Genomic DNA, 22,712 nt, shown 5'->3' with positions numbered 1-22,712 from the left:
TAATATTTAAGATATCACCAAACCAGGGTTAATGAGTTGTGCTTGTTTACAAAGTAGGTAACATTGGTTCCTTGTTTTTTCACAAAACCTACCAAATCATTTGCTTGTTTATTTTCTAAGAAGAACCATGAATTTTCATCAATGGCATTTAACCTAAGAATGTAAATTACTGCATTTTGATCCTAAAATTGTTTTAAATATATGTTTCTTCCTAATAAAAACGATTAAAAAAACTAAAGAAACGCATACGTACAAATTCCCAACTTCACGCATTACAACAAAAGGCGTTAATCTGTAGAATCACTGTAATGATGAGCTGAAATAGTGTGCAACTTTATTTAAACTATTCAGAAAACCAAATCCTAAATGGTTATGAGCAGGACTGGTGGTTAATGGATTGTTCTTGTCCTTTTTTATTGTTATTATTATTATTATTATTATTTAAACAACAAGTCAAATATCACGAATGCTGACGACTATGAACTGAACTTTGATTTTGATGAACAATGTTTGCTAGTGGGGCTAGGACCATGAAACCCCCTTTGAACTTGAAGGAAAAGTATTTCATTATTTATTTTCATTCCTTGAAAAGCCTTTGTTCACATGTATATTAAATTGACTAATAATAATAATTATAGCTATATCAAAACATAAATAAAATATAAACATCCGTTGACAAAAGATGAAAAGAGACGACGAACTGTCTTTCCCTACACGATCTCTCGCTAGAGTTCTGCATCTTAAAACCGAGACCCAAACCTGACCCATACACAGGCCCTTTTAAACCCTACCTGAATGAACACGCTCGGTTCTGCTGAATCTGTTAGCTTAGATTTACAAATGACCCTAGCCCGGAAGCTTTATGCAACCAAACAGCCCACTGAACTCTCACCGGGGTTTTATTTTGTAACCTCTCTAGAGTTACAGATATGGAGTTGAGTTTCCCAGAGCAGTGTACAGCTGGAAAAGTCGAAGTGGCAAACAAGTAAAAATAATTTGCTAACCATAAGACTTTGTTTCTCCTTCCATTGGCTTATAATATTTCTGGATTTGATCTGTTTTTGTCTTGTCTTGATGTTGGGTGCACCAAGGACAGTTGCACCCTGGTTAGAGTTTTTCCCCAGGGTGGTCTGAACTGCTGGACTAGCCCTTTATTCTTCCCCCTGGTTTTCAAATGGGAAAGTATATTTGTCAAAGGGCTGAGAAAGTTTCAAGTACCCAGAGTTGAGTAAGTGAGAGAAACGTTTTTATCGCCAGCCTCTGCGGCCTATTCTGCTGTCGCTGAGCTGAACTCAAATAGTCTTCCCTCCAGTCAGCGTAGTCACTGTTGACTGGAAATGACACAGGGGTTTTGTATGATAAGAAGCTATTCACTGGCAGCGATTCGTGTGTGGTGTAAGGTCGCTGGAGGTATGTCTGTGTAGCTTTCTGATAACATGGTGTGTTGGCTTCCGATGTTGTGATTCACTGCAGCAAACCATGATATTTTCCATTCAAACATATTCAAACTATGTGAATTTGCATAACAGAGTTATTTTTTGTTCTGAGGAACCCGAACAACCGGATTATGTTAAGTGTCATATAAGTGCTTATGGACATGGAAAAGTTTGCTAAAATGTTTTAAAAAGTCTTTCTTTCGCACTTTTGTTCTATTTTTATTTATTTAAAAACAATCTACAGCATTCACATTGGGTCGTTTCTATGCATCTATGATAAATAAAACATGTTGTGTTAAGTACATAAGTATAACATTGTCTAGGCAATGGTTTAACTGCTAAGATCTGCACTAAATCTCCAATCCCTATCATAAATGGTGGCTTTTAGGCCTTACTTCTTTAAATGATGGAGTTTCTTTTCATCAAAGCAAGAATGATGAAGCACACACTAGGGCTGTCACTATACGTTCGAGAATCAATTGTACAATTGATTGGACCGACCAACACACGTTTAGAAAACGAAAAGAGGGAATCAATTTTTACCAAATAACTTATTTTTTAACGAATTAAACAAATAACAAATATTTTATTTCATTATGATTATTATTAACATAACTCCCAAACAAGCAGAAAAGAAAATAATTCCGAAAGTGCAGTAGGCATTGCGAGTGACGGCTTAGTGTTTTGCCAAAAAATGGAGGGCAACGGCGATCAACCTGCGCGACATGAGAGACGAGTGATAACCCCTAATCACACGAGGAGTCCGATATGGAAGCACTTTGGATTTTGGGCAGAAGGCAAAAATATGGAGAAGGACAAAGTGGTATGCAAACTGTGCGATCGTGAGTTCCCATATCACAGCAGCACTACAACTATGAGGGGGCATATGCAGACTCAGTATGTTCTGGTCCACTGTCTGTTGTGGGGAATGTAGCGATCCTGCGTGTTGGCTAAGTGAAATATTTTCAACCTATTTTTATGTTGGCTAGTCCTCAAGTGAATTTTAAGTTTTATTTTCAAATTATTTAACAATCGCCTGCGTATGCGAAATGTGTTTCATATTTATAATGGTAAACAACCAGAAGCCTGCAGTAATGTTTTTCGTCATTGATGTTGTGGCAGTCCATACTGCTTATTGTTTTTCGAGAATGCTCCTGTTTGTTATACACGAACCTCACGCAATAAATAATCAGAAATGCTGACCTGTACGTCTCTTGCGCCTCTTTACGTTAGTCCTAATGGCAGTGTGTTCAATGAAAATGTAATCCTAAAAAATCGATTGTGATTTTTTCATAAAGTGACAGCCCTAGCACACACCCATTTCTTTAGTATTGGAAACGTTTCATTTCACTGTTTGTTTTGCTCTCACCAGAGAAGTCGCACATGCCAGCTTCACCTGGATCTTACCTGAGGCTTGCATGAAACCCACACGAGTCCCACAAGCGACACACTTCTTGCCTTTTTCATTCTCATACAATCTCCTATGCAAACTCCCAAACAGTTTTAAAGCTCCAGATCTGTTTTAGATTTCTGCTGCAGTGTGGGAGCGGGGCAGGGCTGCCTGTCTGAACAGATTGGTGAAAGAGATCAGCAATCGGTTCCATATCTTTGCACGCTCACAGCCCGCCAGTGGTGATAAGGCCTTGTAGACGACAGCTTTGCGTGGCTAAGTGGAAACGTAAATCAGCAACTTAAACTCCTGTAGAGAACCTGAGCCACAGTATTCATTTACATGGTTCCTCATGTTTGTGTTAGCCACAGCTAAACCTGGAAACCCTGTACCTCTGACTGTTACAGCATTTACCAGCTCTAAGTTGGATGATGACTCCCACCCTCTGCACTCAGAATTTAAGCTTCTTCCTTCGGGACGGAAGTTAGTTGTCCCAAAGAGTAGAACCAAGCAGTATAAAAACAGCTTTATCCCAGCAGCTATAGAGCGGTGCAGGAACAAGTCCTAAAACCCAGAAGTGAGTGAGCATTTGACCACTTCCGGTTCCCTCGTCTCAGAGTCAATGGGATTTCTCCGTAGGATTTTGGAAAATAGCTCAAAATAAGGTCTGTGGTTTACACACATTTAAGAGACGGATCACGTTTTGTTCTACGTCATTAAATACATCAGCAATTAATTTTGAATGACCATGTTTGTAGTTTTTTTCTTTTTAAATGTTTGGCTGAGCAGGGTGTACTTTTATTAGAGATGTGTGTGTTTGTTTTTAGAGTGTGTCAGGATGGATCCCTTGTCTTTTTACCTGCAAATCAACCTACGGATACAAATAAATAACCTTAACCTGGATGTGATTTCTGTATCCCACCTAACTCAGCAGCCCACCCTAAAACATTCATCTGAGCTCAGCCTGGCAGTAACCTGCAGTCAGTGAGTTCAGGTTTGCCGTGTTCAGTCTCTAGCATCTGCTGCTTTGAACACACCCCTCAGTGTCCTCCACTGCTGATGCCATTGGAGGTAATGGGGGAGAATGGGAGAGGAATTAAAGACAAATGAGTCTAAAACTAACTGCAAGAGATGAAGAAGCTGTAAGTGTCTCCCTCCTATAACAAATTGCCTGAATAATCAAGACAAACTATTGAGTAATAGCTGAGTAAATTAGAGCATGTTAGAAAAGAGCTATGTTCTTGTCGAGCGAGGGAAATGATAGATGAGTTGAAAATGAGTTAGTAATGAGAGGGAGCAGGAGGGAGTGGAAAACACTTAGGAGATTATTTGTAAGGGTGTTTGAGATGTCTTTGAAATGTAAAATGTGAATCCCAACAGCTACTTTGGAGAAGTGTAATTAGCACAGATGAAACATTATCATTTCCACAGCCTGAAAAGACGAGTGGCAGCATTTTGTATATTTATGGAACTAATGGAGGCAGTCATAAAAAAAACATCAAAATATAATTTCCCTGTGTCAAAGGCCGATCATTAAAGTAAACTTTTGGAAAATGCCTTTTTTTTTTCTTTTAGCACAATTAGCCAAAACTAAGGAATCATTTAATTGAGAATTTGTACCATCTTGATGAATTTAGACATTAAATATGTACTAATAAACACAACAATGTAAATGTACACTTTCCCCACTGCCACAAAAAGTTCATTTCAGACTTCCTAAACTTCCTATGCCTGCTTCATTCATTTCAGCAAATAAAAAAGACTGCAGCTAAGATTACACGGAGGGTCAGATTTTCCGTTTCTGTGGCAGTGTTTCTGTGCGTATGTGTGTGGCTGTTTGGTTTGGCTGGTGGCGGGAAGGCAGCTAGTGCGGGGCTCTCTGGGCCGGACTTTTTTAGGAGAAAAAAGGAGGAGCGGACCTATCCAATACAGAGTCAGGGATTATAGTACAGTGCTTGCAAAGTGACAGTGTGTGTACAAAAAAAAGGAGGATACATTTGCCATGCTGCACAGTTGGCATCCTTCCCAGAGGGGAAATAGTGATTCATCTCGAAGAGTTATTTCTAACTTACCATCTTCTAGAGAGGAAGTGCCCTCTATTCACATCTATTCTGGGCTATTCCTCTTCTGTTTATCTGTTGAGAGATTTTCTTTTCTTTAGCGCTTACATCATTTGCTGATGATTTGAAAAGCATATTCTTATGTAGTGCTGAAGTTCATATACGTCAAGTCTTCTTTTCCCTCCCTTCCCTCCTTTCCATAACCCGCTCCACCACCAGCACCACGACTGTCGTCAGCCTGCTTTTTATGAACCCGCCTCCTTTTCACCGCGGAAACTCAGGATCTGGGACTTTCACTGTATTTGTTTTCTCCTCTTAGCAGACATAGTCTTCCTAACAGGCTTTAAATGATTTGCACAATTCCTGTGTGTTTAATTCAGCAGGAGAGCTTGAAAAATATATATTTTCAAGCTGTATTCAAGCCCCTCTTTTCAACCTCCATCTACACCAGATAATACTTTCCTTGTAGAGTAGAAAAAGAGGCTGAGCTGTGAGCAAAAAGAGGGGATTTAAGGTTTAAGTGCTGCAAGTGTACTGGAGAGCTCACACTGATGCCGGCTGATATCAGTGGAGCAGGGGATTGTCCCTCAGCTTCTGTGTTGCATTAATGATCCTGTTGGAGTTATGATACCATGGGATCATAGCTGACCTTGTCAACCCTGGTTTAAACCATTAGGGCTTTAGGGCTATTCATTTCATATCGTGCTTGAAGGTAAGCTTTCACTTGAGCTGTTTAATGCATTTGAGAGGAATGACCATGGGTATATTTTACACTTGCTGTGTTTTATTTGATTCCAACATGATGTTTTATGACCAACATATATTTTTAACAGATTCATTCAACTTATTTAATGCGTCAACTATTGAACCATCCTTATAAGCTTCCTTTTTATTCTCAACATATTGAAATTAGAGTCATTCATACAAAAGAAGGAGCTCCAATATGAAATCAAATCATCTTCTCTTTATGCAAAACCAGGTTTTTAAGAAGTGTTGAGTTTCTGTCACTTACTCTTCTCGTTACACATGACTTTCTCCACACTGATGATAGAAGATAACACTTTGTATCAATCACACACGCAGTCATTTGTGTACCTGCTGAGTTCAGATGGTTCACCTGCGTTTCACAACTTTTTAAATGACCACTCAGCTCACTGGCTGACCTAGGTTCATGGTGCTATAGAGAGCACTCAAACTGAATCCCATTCTTTATCCACGTTTGATGAATACAAATTCCACCACATATGCAAACTCTGGACAGCTGATATTTCAGTTTGAAGTCCCGATGTGTTCATTACCGCAACGTCTCAGTTGTGTGTCTTTGTCGGTGTAACATTATCAAGGTTCAAAGTTCAAGGGTTTTTATTATCAGATGCACAGTAGCTACAGTGTAGATATGGCAATGAAAATCTGAGGTCCCGAGCTCCTCCAGCAATGCAACATATTATAAATAGGACATAATAAGACCAAATAAGAAAATACAACTAAAACAAGTACAAAATGAAACAGAATAGTTTAAATTAGAGTAAAATATAGTTAGGTTATGTTGCTAGACAAGTCTATAAGTAGTGCAGATGAAGTATATACATAAATAACAAAAGCAACACAATAAGCTAAATGATGCATGGAAGGTTGAAAACCAAATGCAGGATTCTATTATGATGCAGTTTATACAGTAAACCTGTTTCTATTATTAACACAGAGTATTGGACAGTGTGGTGGACCCTGATGTTTGTATAAAGACCATGTCAAAAAATTAACACATATTTATTATACAAGAGTGTAAAAGCTGTTATGGTTATCCCTTTTGTTGCACCATTTTCCTTCCAACTTGGTATTTATTATGTATGGAAAGTGTAATTCCAACTCAAACTTCAAACTGTTTTGCCTAATCTTATTTCCACTTTTACTTCTATTTACTCTTTCCATTTAGTACATATATTTATCATGGCCACTTTTCATCCTCGTGTTCTGACAAAATGCATTTTTATTTAGTGTTTTTTTTTATATACAAGTTACAAGACATAATGTTTTGAAATACTTATTTGTTAAACACAGCTCTGGAAATAATTAAGGGACCATTGCAGCATTATCAGTTTCTTTGGTTTTATTATTTATAGGTTTGTCTTTGAGTTATTTCTTATTTTTTTTATTGTATTCTATAAACTTCCAACAACATTTCTCCGTGTTGGAGTTCAACAGCAGTCGAATGGCTGCCATACATGTAGAGATAAAGATTTAAGAACAATTTGGAGTGGTGTTTTAATTTTCTCCGGGGCTGTATACTAAACTATAAATATTCTGAGTACACTGTACATTTTAGTATTTGGTCCCTGGCTTAAAGCCTTGTTATGCAGTAGCCCAATGTTGACACTGAGACTTGGGGAGTCTGTAGTCTCTGAAATGTAAATGTTAAAAGGCTGGCTGTGGCGGCAGGATGTTAGCCAAGCTGTTTGTTCTGCTGGCCTGAATGGACGTGTTGTATCGTCCGTCTACAATATCCTCTCTGTCAGACACACACTCACTGGCATACTGTACATTCTGCTGGAGGTGGGTGTGAGCCGAGGGGGATTTAACTCTGTTTCCCCCCGAAAACCCAAGTTTTCTTCTCACAGTGAATAATTTTGAACTCTGTGTTTTCTCTCCACCACAGGGTCATAACCCTCTATGCAAAGGAGAGCAACACTATTTGTAACCTTTAAAAATGTGACACCCATGCTTTTCTTACTGTCTGCAAAGTTTTTCAGAGGATTTTACTGGGTTCAGGAAGATTAACGTACATAGAGCTGCTAAAACAACAACCAGTTCAAGTTAGAAGTGCAAAAACTCCGCCTCCAGAGTTGGAATTGTTAGGTTTTTAGCAAAACAGTAGCTGGTTTGTTTCTTGCTCATGTAGGAGTGCTTCAACTAATCGTTGATTCTCTGTTAGAAGCCTGTCTGTTGATGGGAAAGGGAGAAATGTGGTGGGTGGGACAACAACCTCTGTGCTGCAACAACTTGCTTTTGTGCGACTGCTCCTAGTTGTGCGCTGCCACAGCTTGTTTTATGTATGAGTAACAGGCATACTTCAGCAGGCCTGAATGTCAGTATCCTGTCAGGGTTAGGGGATGCGAGAAACGAACACATACAGATCTACTGTAACTGTAAATTGCGGACAGAATAACGATTCATGTCCTGTGGCTGGGTCACATGACAGCTCTGACATAGACAGCAAACTGGTTTCACTTCACGTTTCTACTGCGGCTATACATGTAATTGTATTTAAACTAACTTATTTTAATACTGTCTTTCTCTAAATGTGTTCTTGCTGTTGTCTAGGCACCTTCTCTAATCCTTTATATAGTAGTCAAATGTGTTTGTCAGTAGATAACTGCTGAACCAAACCATAATGGCTGAGTGATGTTTTAACCAGGAGGGGGCAGCAGCACCACTCCATAAAACTGCCTCACACACACATGATGTATGTCAGCACACAAACACACACAGCATTGATCAGCTCCATTTGTCTTCTTTTTTTGTTGTCAGCTACACTTTTGAGGATCAGATTATACTTGATTTTTAGATATCTCTGTATTGGTTTTATCTTCAAACTTAAAAGAGTTGTTTGTATTTGTATTGTGGAAGTAGAGCCCTTTTCTCTGTGAGTTTACAGCCATGCAGTTTAATAACATGTATCTGCTTTGTTTGTGCTCACATGCTTAAAAGCCAAGTACAACTTCAAATGAAGCTGGAAAATCTACTGCAAAATAAAAAAAGAAAGAAGCATATTTGTGAAATCTGTCCAATAAAATGTATAATCATAAAAGCCAGATTAAGGGAAACAATCATCAGAAGCTTACTGCTCCATTCATCCCAGAGGTAAATTGGGTTTGGTAACAATTACTTTATTTGAGAATGAAAAACACTAAAGATCAATTATAAAACCAATATGAATTTGACTGCTGGCCATATTAGACATCTTTAATGGCTCATCTGGTGACAAGTTAATGGATGCATCTCCTGTGGGTGTGATGACCTAATCACAGACTGGGCCATCAGGAGCCTCCAGAGAGTTCAGGAAGTCACTGAGGAGAATTGCTCTGCTGCCCTGAGTGTGCAGATGGAGGGGGGGGGGGGTGAGCTGATGATATAAAGGACATGTCTTTGATAGCTTCAAAACTGTTAGAAATCACACATAAATCCTATTCACTGGTGAGTTATTGAGGTGCACAAGATTTGGCCAATCGGTGCATCAGACATGATCATAGTAGTCCTTATATTAGGCAAAAGAAAATCACTGCTGCATGTAAAATAACTCTCTTCTAGTGCCAATAACATCTTCTAAACTGAAGCTCTATGCATATGTAACAGCAAAACAGGAATCAAAACGTTATTGTTTTGCATTTTTTTATGTGGTTTGGGAATGGCGGCACCTCTGCAGAACATTTGGATTGACTCTACATCATTAAAATAAAGGGATTGTTTTCCCAGTGCATGCCACCAAAAAGCAGACCACAGCTACCACACACTCAGTTCAAGTCCAAGCAGTGAATTTATGTATTGGGGGCACAAAGACAGGGATAGAGAGGGAGTGAGAGAGGGAGATTGGCGTGGGCGGTGGAGTGATCGCATTACCATCCTGTCTCTGGGAGACCACCGATTTGAAAGCACAGAGCTGAGATCCCCTGCTCGGACATCCTGCTATCAGTCTGTCTGGCTCTATCGATGACCTGCTTCACACCGATCAATATGTGGGACAGCTGCTACAGTTGCGGGAGTAGCAGGATTGTAGTAGTAGAGAAAACCCTGTGTGTTTTTAAGGGTCATGCAGTAAAATAAATCAATACAGTTACTGTATGAGGTGTTGCAGTTAGTTAAGATATTTTAAACGGCCCGATTATGTTTATTTTACAGGTTTCTTATATTTTCTACTACTGTTCTACTATTGCATGCTTTTATGTTCAAACATATTTGTTTTATGTCTGCCTAATGTTTTTATTCTTGTAGTTTATTTTTAGTATTTATTGCAACCATTTTACGCTGTAGCAATTTTGAGTTTTGTTTATTATTATTATTATTATTATTATTATTAATAATAATAATAATAATAATAATAATAATAATAATAATAATACTACTACTACTACTACTACTACTACTACTACTACTACTAATAGTAATAATAATAATAATAATAATAATAATAATAATAATAATAATAATAATAATAATAATACTACTACTACTACTACTACTAATAGTAATAATAATAATAATAATAATAATAATAATAATAATAATAATAATAATAATAATAATAATAATAATAATAATAATAATACTACTACTACTACTACTACTAATAGTAATAATAATAATAATAATAATAATAATAATAATAATAATAATAATAATAATAATAATAATAATATTATTATTATTATACACTTTTTTCAAACTGCCTGTTCTGTAGCACCCTTTTTTTCACCCTCTGTCTGAAACCAGAGCCCAGTATGCTCTGATTGGTCAGCTTGCCGGCTCTGGTGTGATCGGTAAACTGCCAAACATTGGTTCAAGAGCTGGCCAATAGAAACGCAAGTGTTACATAGTGATGCCACTTTGCTACGGAGGTAAACCATATACAGGTGGGAGAGAAGCCCCCTCTGGAGGGAACTTTGGGATTTTAGCCTTTGGAGACAGTTTATATGCACAAAAACCTATATAACACACTGCAGGAAAGGTAAGCCAAAAAACATGATAGGGCCCATTTAAGACTTTTTGTTGCCGTTTGATATTCCTCTTCAGAATAACGGACAGCAATGGTGGAATTTAATTGTGCAAATTCACTATTCTTCATTTTGTCCAATCGGTTCTGGTTCTAGCCTCTCTGATGTGCTGCTTTCTATTTTACTTTTGATGAGATACAACAAACAATTCGGAAATTGTTATGAGATTTCTACCAAGTTTTAAGCACTAATAACCTAACATATCAACGGGCTAATAATGACATTTAAGATCAAAGCTCACACAGAAGCATCTGACGATCCTCCCGCAAGAAGCTAAGGATATGGAAATGATTTAAATTTGATCCTCACCACATTTTAATTTGACACAAGTGAGAGGCTACGCTTTACATAGTGGGACCGGTGAAATAATCTAATGCCTTCTTGAGTCAGTTTTTAATGTAACACAAGAACACGCTAACAACCCCGGCTGAGATTGTTATTGGGCTGTCTCATCTATTCTGTGCCCCCATGCTAGCTAGTCGCCGCAGGGTTTTACATCCTGACATACACATTTACTGTATGCAGAAGCACGTACACACATGCACGCTCAGCAACATGGCAGGAACGCTTACTGCAGCAGTTTGTTGAGCTCACTAACCCAGTTAACTTTGAGTTGAAGTCAATACAGTATCTCACCCCAGTGAACCAATATTTTTCTATGCCTGCTCTCTGCTCCCTGTTTACGCCCGAGGAGCAGTGAATGGAGGTTACAACTGTCTGTCCTGGTCAAGCTGCCGTCTGTCTGTGCACAGTTTACACTTTTATTTGAATGGACAGAGTTCCCAGTTTCCAGTGTCTTAAGGAGCTTACTGTACTTCACTCTTAAAGGGAACTAAGTTATTCTTTTTCTTTTCCCTTTTATTAATATCCAAGGAAAAATGAATGTACGCAAGAGCAATCAACCACTGGGGTTCAAATAAGGGTGTCCACCACAGGAACCTTCTGGGCAACTGAGAAACCAAAACTGCTTTTAGACAGGAGGAATTAGAGACTAAAAGTAGCTCCAGGTGCTAAAAAAAAAAAGTCTTTCTTAGGAGTTAATACCCTATATTGTCAACATAAGGACGAGGATTGGACATGTCTTGTTTAATGTTACAGAGTGAAAGTAATCGTGAGGAAAGACTCCCTTACCAAAAGCGTCCATTTCAATCTTGATTCCTTTCCAACCTGTCAGTTTATGTATAAAGTGTATGGATCAAACTCGGGAGGCTGATGTATTATTTTACGTTTTAATTCCTATATCCAATATTTAATCCTCTCTTGTTTCTGTCTTCCTCTATGGTTATTTTGCTTTGTCACTCTTCTTTTTCTTTCCTCCTCTTCCTTCCTGTGTCAGACGGAGCCAACAACACATCACAGGTGTGTTGGTTCGCTGCATTAAAGGCTCCCCAATCCCCAGTGTTCAGCCCCACTTTCGCTTTACTCCGTTAACCAGTGCACTCATGCCATGTTCACACACACACACACACACACACACACACACACACACACACACACACACACACACACACACACACACACACACACACACACACACAGTATGCTCACACAAAAAGCATGATCCTTTCTCATTTGGCCTCCCACTGTATTGCTGTCGTTCTGCTATAATAACCTGGAATGCTTTTCTATGTTTTGTTTATTATATATTTCCCAATTCGTTAACTAATGTATGTACTAATATCACTGGTCAGATGTGTAGCCTACGAAGTTAAAATACCTCATTGACTTTGTATAATCTGCAAGAGAAACATATCTGCTGTTTAAAAATACATGCCATTATTTCATACTGGATAACATTTCTGCATATTTTTGTATATCTTTGAGCGGGGTTACACCCTAAAATGCATAAATGTTTTGTCTGGAGGTCAGTATTAGTATAACATCCTTCACAGTACATTTCAGACTGAACAACAAATCCTCAATCTGCCTAAGTACTGTGTAAACACAACCAGTAGTGAGGAGAAGAGTTCCAACAAAGGCAACACACTGCAAACATTTACTTCTAGGATTATCTGATTTATTAGTTCAGATTAGTGCATGATATCTCTCCATTTTTGTGTTTGTTTTTTTCCAAACTGCAGCTGTGCTATGGCTTTGTTTTGAAGAGGGATGACTGGTTCTTGAATTAGTTTAACTTTAAGAAGTTGACAGATCAGCTTCTAGTTGGCTGGTCGACATTTCTATTTATGTTTAAATCTAATCAACGGATAGCTTTTGTAGGGACATTACAATCTAGGTTCAGGGAATTTTAGAAATGCATTATGCTGGACCTTTTATTTATGCTTGTATGGATTAAACTCTATGTGCAGTGTCTATGTATCAAAAGGGAAACAAGTTTGACATTTGGGGAAAAATACTTACTTAGTTAGGTGAAAACATTGATCCCACCAACATGTCTGTATGAAGCTACTCTCATCAGCCAGCAAAATCCAGAAAAAAAGAGGGAAACAATTAGTTTGCCTTGGTCCAAAGGCCAGGCCCAGTTGCCAGGCAACAAAGGGTGGTGGGGGGGGGGGTAGTGTTCCCATCACTGGCCAGGAAATAGTCTGGCACAAAACATCTTGTATACATTTGGTGAATAACCTTATTTATACTTAGTTTTTTTTTTATATAAATCAAACAGACATGACACACAATTCTTATTAGTGAGCTTGAGAGGTGCATAGTAGATGTAGCCAACACTAAACAGTCTGTATGCTAAGCTAGGTTAGCAGTCTGCTGTTTTATTACTGCATATTCAGCAGACTATCCTGAAAATTCTAACTTTTGGCAAGAAAGTACATTTTTTCAAAAGTGTCAAACTATTGCTTTAACCGGCTGATTTAGTACGAACTACTACACAATCTTAAAATATTTTACACATAACATACTGTCTTTGGGATAGAAAATAAAGCATATTCCCAAAAGTTATTAGCAAGGGCAAATCTCTAACAAATTGTCCTGTGTGTGTCCTTCTGTGTGAGAGTGTGTGTACATACGCAGTCATCCCTACAGTCCTCCTGTTAAGCGTAGTCGCCCTGTGGCCTCTGTGTGTTTGATCCTACAGATGCTCAGATGAAGCTGTTCCCTTCACATACACACACTCTGTCCGCCTCTTGATGTTTTGACAGCTGGCCCTGATAGGAGGCTATTTTAAGTCTGTGGCTGGATATATCTGTGCCTGTCTCACTGCTGTCATGTGTGTATAAGTGCTATGCCTGTCCGTCTGTTTAGAGGGTGTCAATCTGATAGGCAGTGTGTGGCATCTGTCAAGGGTGTGCCCTGGCAGTGATTTACATGCTGCTGAGACATTCCCCACACTCTGAACAATGAACTAATCTTTTAAAAGCTTTACATGTCTATGTACTAAACTCAAATTGTTTTTGAAAAAGCAGTGAAGTTTGCTTCATAAAATGGCATTTGATTATGAGTAGAGCACATTACAAAAGCTTACTCCTTTGTGTTTATGTGGATAGTTTTGATAATTAAGTCATTTATCTTATCTAGTACTGTTTGGTAGCTTGCAACATGTTCATTAACATTGTATTTCCTTGTCTTGCAGGACCTGCACACCATCTACTGCCACCTCTACCACATGGACGTCCTCTCTCACCTGAGGGAACATCAGCTCAGGTGAGTCATTTTTGTTTCATGTAACTTTTTTAACCCTCTGAGATTAGATTTGGGGTTAATAAAGGCCAGTGTCAATAATTTAGGGTGATCTAATGGCAGAAGTAAATCAATGACGTATTTTTAATCATTTTATCATTATTTTATAATCACCTGAAACTCAGAACTCTTGTGTTTCTGTTACCGGGTAATATTTGCATCTCTCCACCATCCCATGTTTCTACAATAGCTCAGAGCAGACAAACTAGACGCTGGCTCCAGGAAGGCGAGTGGCTCCTACATATCTTTTTTTTATCCTACACACTGATCTTTTAAAGTGCCTATCACATAATCAGTTCAGGTTGTTTGCCCTTTAGGCCTCCTTTCCGCATGAATTGGTACACCCCACCCAAACAGGTTTAAGGGTGCTTAGCATTTTTTGCAATTACCTTTTGCCTCAGGTTGATTTTCTCCTAGCTTTATCATTTAAAGAAGTTCAGGTGCCTTTCAGACATTCACCCGCTCACTCCAAACATGTTTGAAATGTTCCTCTTTACGTCTGGAATGTTTTCTTTGCTTGTTCGTTTCAGGAAATACACATTTGAACAGGAGGGTTAAAATAAGAATGTGTTTTTTAGCAGTTTCCAAAATACATGTGTTTGTTAGATAATAATGTGAACAATGAACATGAAAAACATAACAAAATGTAGGGTTTTTTTGACATTTAGAGATGGATATAAACATGAAATAGACAGCTGTTGTAAAATGAGTGATAAAACCAACCCACCCGTGTCAGGAAAACCATATATGGTGCTTATACTGTGCATTTGAGACCCAGCAAGATTCTGCTACAACTCAAGACCAAAACAAAAATAAAAGTATGTTTGGCTGCTTCCAGAAAGTGAGTGATCAGGTCACTTGAACACTGAGGTGACAGATAGCAATGATGGTGTCTAACATGAGACGTTTGGGATGGATAAATGATGGATTGTTAACGCTAGAAAGGTTCCAAAGATGTGTTTGGTGGGAAAAAGTGAACATCTCTGTGTTTCTGTCTCAGGTCGATGTGCACCTCTGCCCGATATGAGAGACTTGAGGCGAACCATATCCTGTTCTAGTAAGTATGCGCTCTCAGACTGAGCAGGAAGCGCTCTACTGTGTTCTGCTGCACTGTCTTTCTCGCCCTCTTTCTCTTTCTTTCCTTGTATCTGCTAAGGAAGGCCTGTTTTATAACCAGTATTTACCAATTTTCAAACTATTTTCTTCAATGACATCCTGCTCCACTATCACAGGATCTAGTGAGAATAACAATATTGTGTCAAAAACAATACTGTGGGCGAATGCACAGTTGGATGGTTTAATGCAGGGGTGTCCAAACTTTTTTCACCTATATCCACATACAGAAAAACATACTAAGGGCTGGGTAACTCACTAGAGGTTACTGTAGGTATATTGCCTCATAAGTTAAGACATAAGTTTGCAAAACTAATCAAATGTAGGTCAATTTTGCTTCATACTTGAATATGCTTTAAGAGAAAGACAGCCTTCATCCCAGCAAGTGTTGGCAGCTCATCCCTTAAAACAGAAGCCTCAGAATGCTTATAATAAGTGGAAATATGAAAGGTTCTTATTTTTTATCATCTAAGATTTGTTAGAACATTTTAGTTTTCACTTTAATTAACTGTATTTATTTTAAAATTGGGTTTCAGGTGTGGGCCATATTAGATTACACTTTTAGAAGAAGCTACAGGCCAATTAAAAATGCAAAATGGGCCGCAGTTTTCCCCCGGGCCGTAGTTTGGACACCCCTTGTTTAATGAGTGTGTTCAAACTCTATTGGAGCACAAGCTAAATAACATTAAACATGTACTTTTGTACTATACTGTACTCCTAAAAGTCAAATGTTCCAGATTATATTGTTTTTAAAGGAACACCATGCTAAAGATTTGGTTTATGCAATTGTTTTTGGACAACAATGGGAGCTCTATGATATTTTAATTTGAACAATTCCCTGTTGCTAATGGAATTTGTTGACAATGAGACGGTGTATGATATTACTAGATTCATCCTTTACAGTGACTGAATGAAGTAGTTTAACAGCTTTGTAATACTTTTCAAGCATAACTTTAAGAAAATGTGCAACTCCAAGAGAACCTATTGTAAGCAAAAGCCTGGATTTAGACTGCTCAATCATCCACATTATGTGCACATACTGTCCAGTCAAACCTCAAGTCTTTTGATGAAGAGGTGATTATCTAGGCCCAATCCTGGTTCGAGATACTTAAGTTGGGATGACAACACTGATCTATTGATCTGAAGGTAATTTCGACAGAGCCACTGAGCCTGTCTGTCAGGGTGTGTGAATAAATGGATACTGAGATGGATGAGGTAGATGTCGAAAACAAGTCATTAAAGCATCATACAAAGTGCGGATTCGGAGGAAAACTAGTCAAGAGGAAGGCGGAGTCGAAGGAGAGAAGGGAAATGAACAAGAGACTGGTGAAAGATGAGGAGATGAGATGAGAATGGAAGAAATAAGCGTAAAAAGGAGGAATATTAAAAAGAAAAAAGTGGGAGAAAGGGACTACAGACGAGGAGAGAAACAATAGGTGAATGTGTGAAAGAGAAGGAGGAGAGAGATGTCAAGAGGGAGGAGGGACAAGAAAAATGAAACAAGGGGAGAAATTAGGTTTTTGAAGTAAGGTTGAAGAGAGAGCCGGGAAGTGGAGGAACTGTGAGAGCTGGAGGGTGGACAGAGACGGATGAAAGCATGAGAGAGAAGCTCCATATTCTGTCGATGTATAATCGCGCTCGCTGAAATCACATTAGACACCTAATGGTTTAATTTACTATCAAATAAACACACACACACACACACACACACACACACACACACACACACACACACACACACACACACACACACACACACACACACACACACACACACACACACACACACACACAAAGGAAACATCCCTCTCCTTACACTCTGCTGCCTCTCTACCAGTGGCTAGTCTTGAGTACCTTAACCCAGAACAAAGAGCCTGCCATGTCCAATTAGTCATCTTCAAACACACACTCACAAACTGAAATGGACCCTTAATCGTAGTTAATCCTGGTTATATATTATCTTTCAAACATGATAAAAACATTTAATGAAAAAGCACGCCAAAAGTAACACATTATACACCTGCAACAATAATTCTATATGTTATTTGTCAAGTATTTTTCAATAGATGTGTTATTCCTCAGAACAACATGTTTTAAAAGTTGAATATTTTGAGGAATAAAGCTCCTGTTGTGATGAAGTATTTATTTATTTGTATTTATTTATTTAAAATGTCACCTTGTAGATCAATAACTTGTGTTTTAGTTCCAAATTGCTAAATTTTGGGATTTATTTAAACATATATTTAGCAGATAGTTAAAGAAAATGCGCATTAAATAAATGCCTAAAATCTATATATAGTACACGCATATCACCAAAAAAAAGATGTCTTCTTTTTGGGGCAGAAAGAGGGGCATTACATGTTTCCATTAGGCAGGGGTGTCCCAACTTTTTTCACTGAGGGCCACATACAGAAAAATACACGAGAGGTGAGTTATATTGCCTCCTTTGTTAAGTTATAAGTTAGCATAATCAATCAAATGTAGGTAAATTATTCTTGATAATTGAGCACGCTTTAAGGAAAAAACAGCCTACATCACAGCTTTCAATAGGGTTTCATTTAATTTGTTACAAAAACTGTTGGCAGCTCATTCCTTAAAACAGAAGCCTCAGATTGCTTATAATAAGGGGGAATATGAGGGTATATTTCAAGCTTGTTATGTAAATAAGTTATTAGGCTTTTTTTTAATCAACAACTAATTTGTTAGTGAATGTTTTCAACTTTATTCCATGATGTTGCATCTCATATTCAGTCTTCAAATACACTCCATGTCCCAGTCGCTGTTCTCAGTCATTCCCATGTTTCCATCCATATTCATACCCTCAGTCACAGATGCCGTGCGTTCTCCTCTGACTAACTTCTTCATGTACGATTGCTTCTTGCCTTCGGCTGATTCAAGCATGCAGCTATTTAAGAAGTGAATTAGTTTGGCATTCAGGCTTTATAGATAAAATGCTAACATGAAATAGGATGGGCCGTAACAAAGCCCATGTTTTGGATTTGTTTACTTTCAGATAAAAGAGTTCCATGTTGCAGCTGCTGTGAATGACAGACACAAATTACTCGACTCTTTCAGTTTTGTTTATTCATTCCTTATAGCGTGACGGCCTATCTTTAATGGATTCTCTGCCTCTGATGGCACATTATATCATGGCTCTGTACTGCTGGCATTCTAAGAATACATTTATGCTAATGAAAAATGCATCACTTGGGATTCAAAGCTTGGTTGTGCCCTTTATATTTCCTTTTAGGCTTCTCTAGCTTCAGTTCTCCATATATATATATATATATATATATATATATATATAAGCCATTATATATATATATATGTTACTCAGACAGGTCACACATAAATCTTTGCTGTTACTCAACTGCTTTTTACTGCCAATTCAGCCATTATTATATATTATGAAAACTAATAGTTTCATCTTTAGGAAACTTCAAGATTTTCCACACAAACCTTCATAAGTTCTATTTTGAGAGCAACACAAGCTCATCAGAAATACATGGCTGCCATTATTAGCTCCCCCAAAGAGATAATGTTTTTGGCTTGGTTTGTCTGCCACTCTGATTTTAATTTGGGTTAAGGTTAAAGCCAAGGAATAACATTTTGGAGCAGGTCCGAATCACAGGCACTAATCATGCATGATGTTTCACTTTCACTACATTTGCAAAACTGTGCTGCATTCATGTGCTGTTGGAATAATTGGAAAATGAGTTCCATACTGACAAGTTTCCTTTGAATCATCCCCTCCAGTGAAAATAAGGGGCAATAAAATACAACTTATCCTTTTACCATGTTGTTTACCAAGTTAATACAACCTAAAATTGCCACTTAAAGAGCCCAGAACCCCAATTAACTGCCGAGATGAATACAACAAATGAATCATAAAGCAAAAAAAATCACGACACGTTGATTCATTCAGATTTATGCTATGGATCAAAAGTAGGGAAATGGGAATATTTACACTTCACATAGGCTTCACTCTCTAACACATTACCTTGTGAGGTATAATGAGGCCCAGACTGTTGTGTTTCACACCTGCATGTTCTCTCTGTTCCAGCCCTGACAGCATCGCTACCTGTTGGTACATCCTGCTCTCCGGATCAGTGTTCGTCAAGGAGCACATGTACCTGGCGAGGTGTTGGTATGTAACACTTACACACACACACACACACACACACACACACACACACACACACACAGAAAATACGAGGGAACAACGTGCTTTTTGGGAGAGAAAAGAAGGTGTGACATTTAGTGAGAGTTGATGGGATTTGCCTGACATTGCACATGAAGCTCCCCTTTCTTTGTCATCTTGTAAACATGAACATAGAGACAGCATTTCACAGAGCTGTAAGGAAGGCATGCAAACACAACTTTTATTGACATGTAAGGGAACGTTGTCGATGCAGAAAAATACACACTCACACTTGTACATCACACTTGTGGGGACTTAGTGCCACGTTGAGCTACACTGAGCATATTTTTAGTCTGACGTGATGTCTCACCTACTCCAGTGAGCTTTTCATTTACTCAAAATAGGGCAATTGTGGCACTGTAGCTCAAATATGACTATATAACAATACATATAACATTTAAATGACAAAACAATCTGGTAAATATGTGACTTTGTCTCATACTGGCTAAGTATTGAACACACTTGTGATTTGCTGATTTTGTATGTTAAATAAAACATAAACAATTCATTTGTATTATTAATGTATTAGTCAGAATGCCAAAAAAAAGTCAGAAATACATTCAAACCAAGATGTCTCGCCTGTTTTAACAATGGAATTGATTGTAATGGGGAATGATGTGACAGAAATTGCTTGAGGTCGCCACTCGGCTTCATGTTTACCTTCCCCTCCATTGTTGTTCTTGGACTGAACACATGCCAGAATCAGAACGGAGGGGAACAAGGGACCTTTGTGTTTGGTAATTTTCTAAATCAGAAACATATGACCTCCTGACTTAGAGCGACATCTACTAAAGGCTATTGATCATTGAGAATGATGGCTGAACCACACCCATGCATGCATTCATATTAGGTTCATCTGCTGTGTATAGTATTTATTGAAAAGGAAGCAGCTTTTAGTGAGCTTTATCTAAAAGTATTTGGGAATCTGAGGTGATGTCTTAGAGCGTTATAGATCACTTGAACATCATTTATATATCAATTTTCTTTCGAATAGCTGTTGCATTATTATTGCTTTTTTGTGATTATCATTGCCAACCTCTTTAATACATATACTAAGTAAAAAAACTTTTAAAAAAACTGAAAAGAACAATGTGTTTTGGTTCATAAAAGATCAGGAAGAGAGCCTGCATACAATTTCAGTACAACTACAAGTCTGTCCCTATGATAGATGTATATCAATTTGAGCATCTTGTCTATACAAATGTCATAACGTTGTTAAAATGTCTTTAGGTGACACCTTCATGTCTTTTATTTTGTCCAACATTACAAAACCTGCACATGTTAAGCTTGCACATTTGACAAAAACAATATCTTAAAACTGAGAGGGTTAATAATTAAGGTCTACTTTATCACTGAAATAAAAGCAATAAAACAAATAAATTGCACTTCCAACAGTTAGTGTCCATAACTAAGATAGCCCTTCTCTCAGTGTTGCTCACTTCTGATAAAAATGAATAGCTAAGTTGGCAAAGCTGAAAGTAAGCAGAAGTAAATACACCTTTCAATTTAATGCAGTTTCTTGCAGTACAGGCTGATGGGCCTTTACAGCCCATTGGAGGAACAGGTAGATTAAAGTAGCAACAACACAAAGCACCAACTGTAGCATAAAGAATAATTAGCCTAGTACCAATAACCTCAGGGCAGCTGGCTCTGACCGTGTGTGTGTTCATTCCAGTGTGGGTCAGTTGATAACAGAGTGAAGGGGTGGGGGAAGGTTGGTACCCTGAAAATCACTGGAGGGTGTTTATGCGTGTGCCTGTGTGTTGCAGTACACAGGGGGTGTAGGGGTTTTTGGAAAGGGTCACAGAGGGAGCTAATAAGGGGAGTAGTGTGGGTGTGGGGAATGCGGAACCCCTGGCAGAACAGTGGCTGGCCATGTGTTCCTGAGCAGCCTGCCCGCCTGGAGCCCAGAAGCACATCCAGGCAGGAAATGAGCAGGGTACACACACACACACACACACACACACACACACACACACACACACACACACACACACACACACACACACACACACACACACACACACACACACACACACACACACACACACACACACACATACACACTGGAGCCAACAGACAGAACAGGACAGAGTAAAGCGGGAGGGAACACACACACTCCTCCCTCAGTTAAAGACAAACTAAAAGGCTTGACAGTCAACTACTTCAGCTCTCTGAGGAAACTTTTAACTCTTTCACACTGTGGACTATAAAACACTTGGATCTAAATCTGGATTACTGGATTATCGAACCCCCCCTCACCTTCTTGTGGATAATATGCTGGATATAATTTTTCTAACAAGGAATCCAAAAAAGCGGACGCATACAATTCCTGTTTGTGGTTAGTGACACTTTGTTTTTTCTTTCCTTTACAGACAGTTTCTGTAATGCAAAAGTCATTGTGGCGCTAATTCAGTTGAGACTTTCAAAACTCCCTCTCTCTTCCTCTGCGCATTCTTCAAACCCAGCTTGCTCCATTTCATGCCTGCCATGGTTTAACCAACTAAAGCCAGGAATTCCCAACGGCGCTGTGGCAGGATAGCTTTCCACCGCCGGGCCCAACCACTCTGAAACACACAGCTCAGGCCTGTTTTATCTACACTGGTTATCTCAAAGAGAAACAGGCTTGTCTTTCACTTAACATTAAAGATAAACAAATCTGGACTAGACTCTAGGTTTAAGTATTTTGCTGACACTGTTTAATTGCTGGCTGTTGGTAAGTTAGTATAACTTATTGTGCAGTTAAGAAAGAGGAAATAATGTAGTTTCATATCTACTTTTTAACTGAAACCCTCAGGAGCACAACAATATGTTAAACCAAACACTCCATATCAAATCCTAATTCTAACCTTTTTAGCCTCAGAGTTCTAAATCAGGACCTCTTTTATTTAGATACAAAAGTGTGTTAAGAAATCAGCTGTACAAGTCAGAACACTGAAAAAACTGAAACGTTGACTTTAATTAAATGTATTATGTCAACAACTTTCACATAACAGTATCAGGTTAGTTGAAAGCAATAATATTACGTTGAACCTATTCAAACATAATAGGTTTGCTTTCAACTAACCTACTGTATGTTGATTCTGTTTTTCAATGTTT

At 38.3% G+C, this 22,712-nt stretch overlaps 1 protein-coding gene across 3 annotated transcripts in view; it reads left to right on the top strand.

Moving 5' to 3' along the window:
* rapgef6 (Rap guanine nucleotide exchange factor (GEF) 6) overlaps nt 1-22,712 on the top strand; it is a 136,381-nt gene that overhangs the window by 19,510 nt on the left and 94,159 nt on the right. For 2 of the 3 annotated variants that reach the window (XM_063894934.1, XM_063894933.1), the window contains exons 2-4: nt 14,193-14,263; nt 15,300-15,356; nt 19,476-19,559. In XM_063894934.1, coding sequence (XP_063751004.1) covers nt 14,193-14,263; nt 15,300-15,356; nt 19,476-19,559 — 212 coding nt within the window. Of the gene's footprint in view, nt 1-14,192; nt 14,264-15,299; nt 15,357-19,475; nt 19,560-21,762; nt 21,955-22,712 lie in introns of those variants that run through there. The other variant, XM_063894935.1, reaches the window with a different exon arrangement.

The sequence above is a fragment of the Eleginops maclovinus genome, chromosome 11, assembly GCF_036324505.1.
Source record: "Eleginops maclovinus isolate JMC-PN-2008 ecotype Puerto Natales chromosome 11, JC_Emac_rtc_rv5, whole genome shotgun sequence".
In the NCBI taxonomy this organism is placed as follows: domain Eukaryota; kingdom Metazoa; phylum Chordata; class Actinopteri; order Perciformes; family Eleginopidae; genus Eleginops; species Eleginops maclovinus.
The sequence above is the reverse complement of the archived record's forward strand: the minus strand, read 5'-3'. Positions and strand labels throughout refer to the sequence as shown.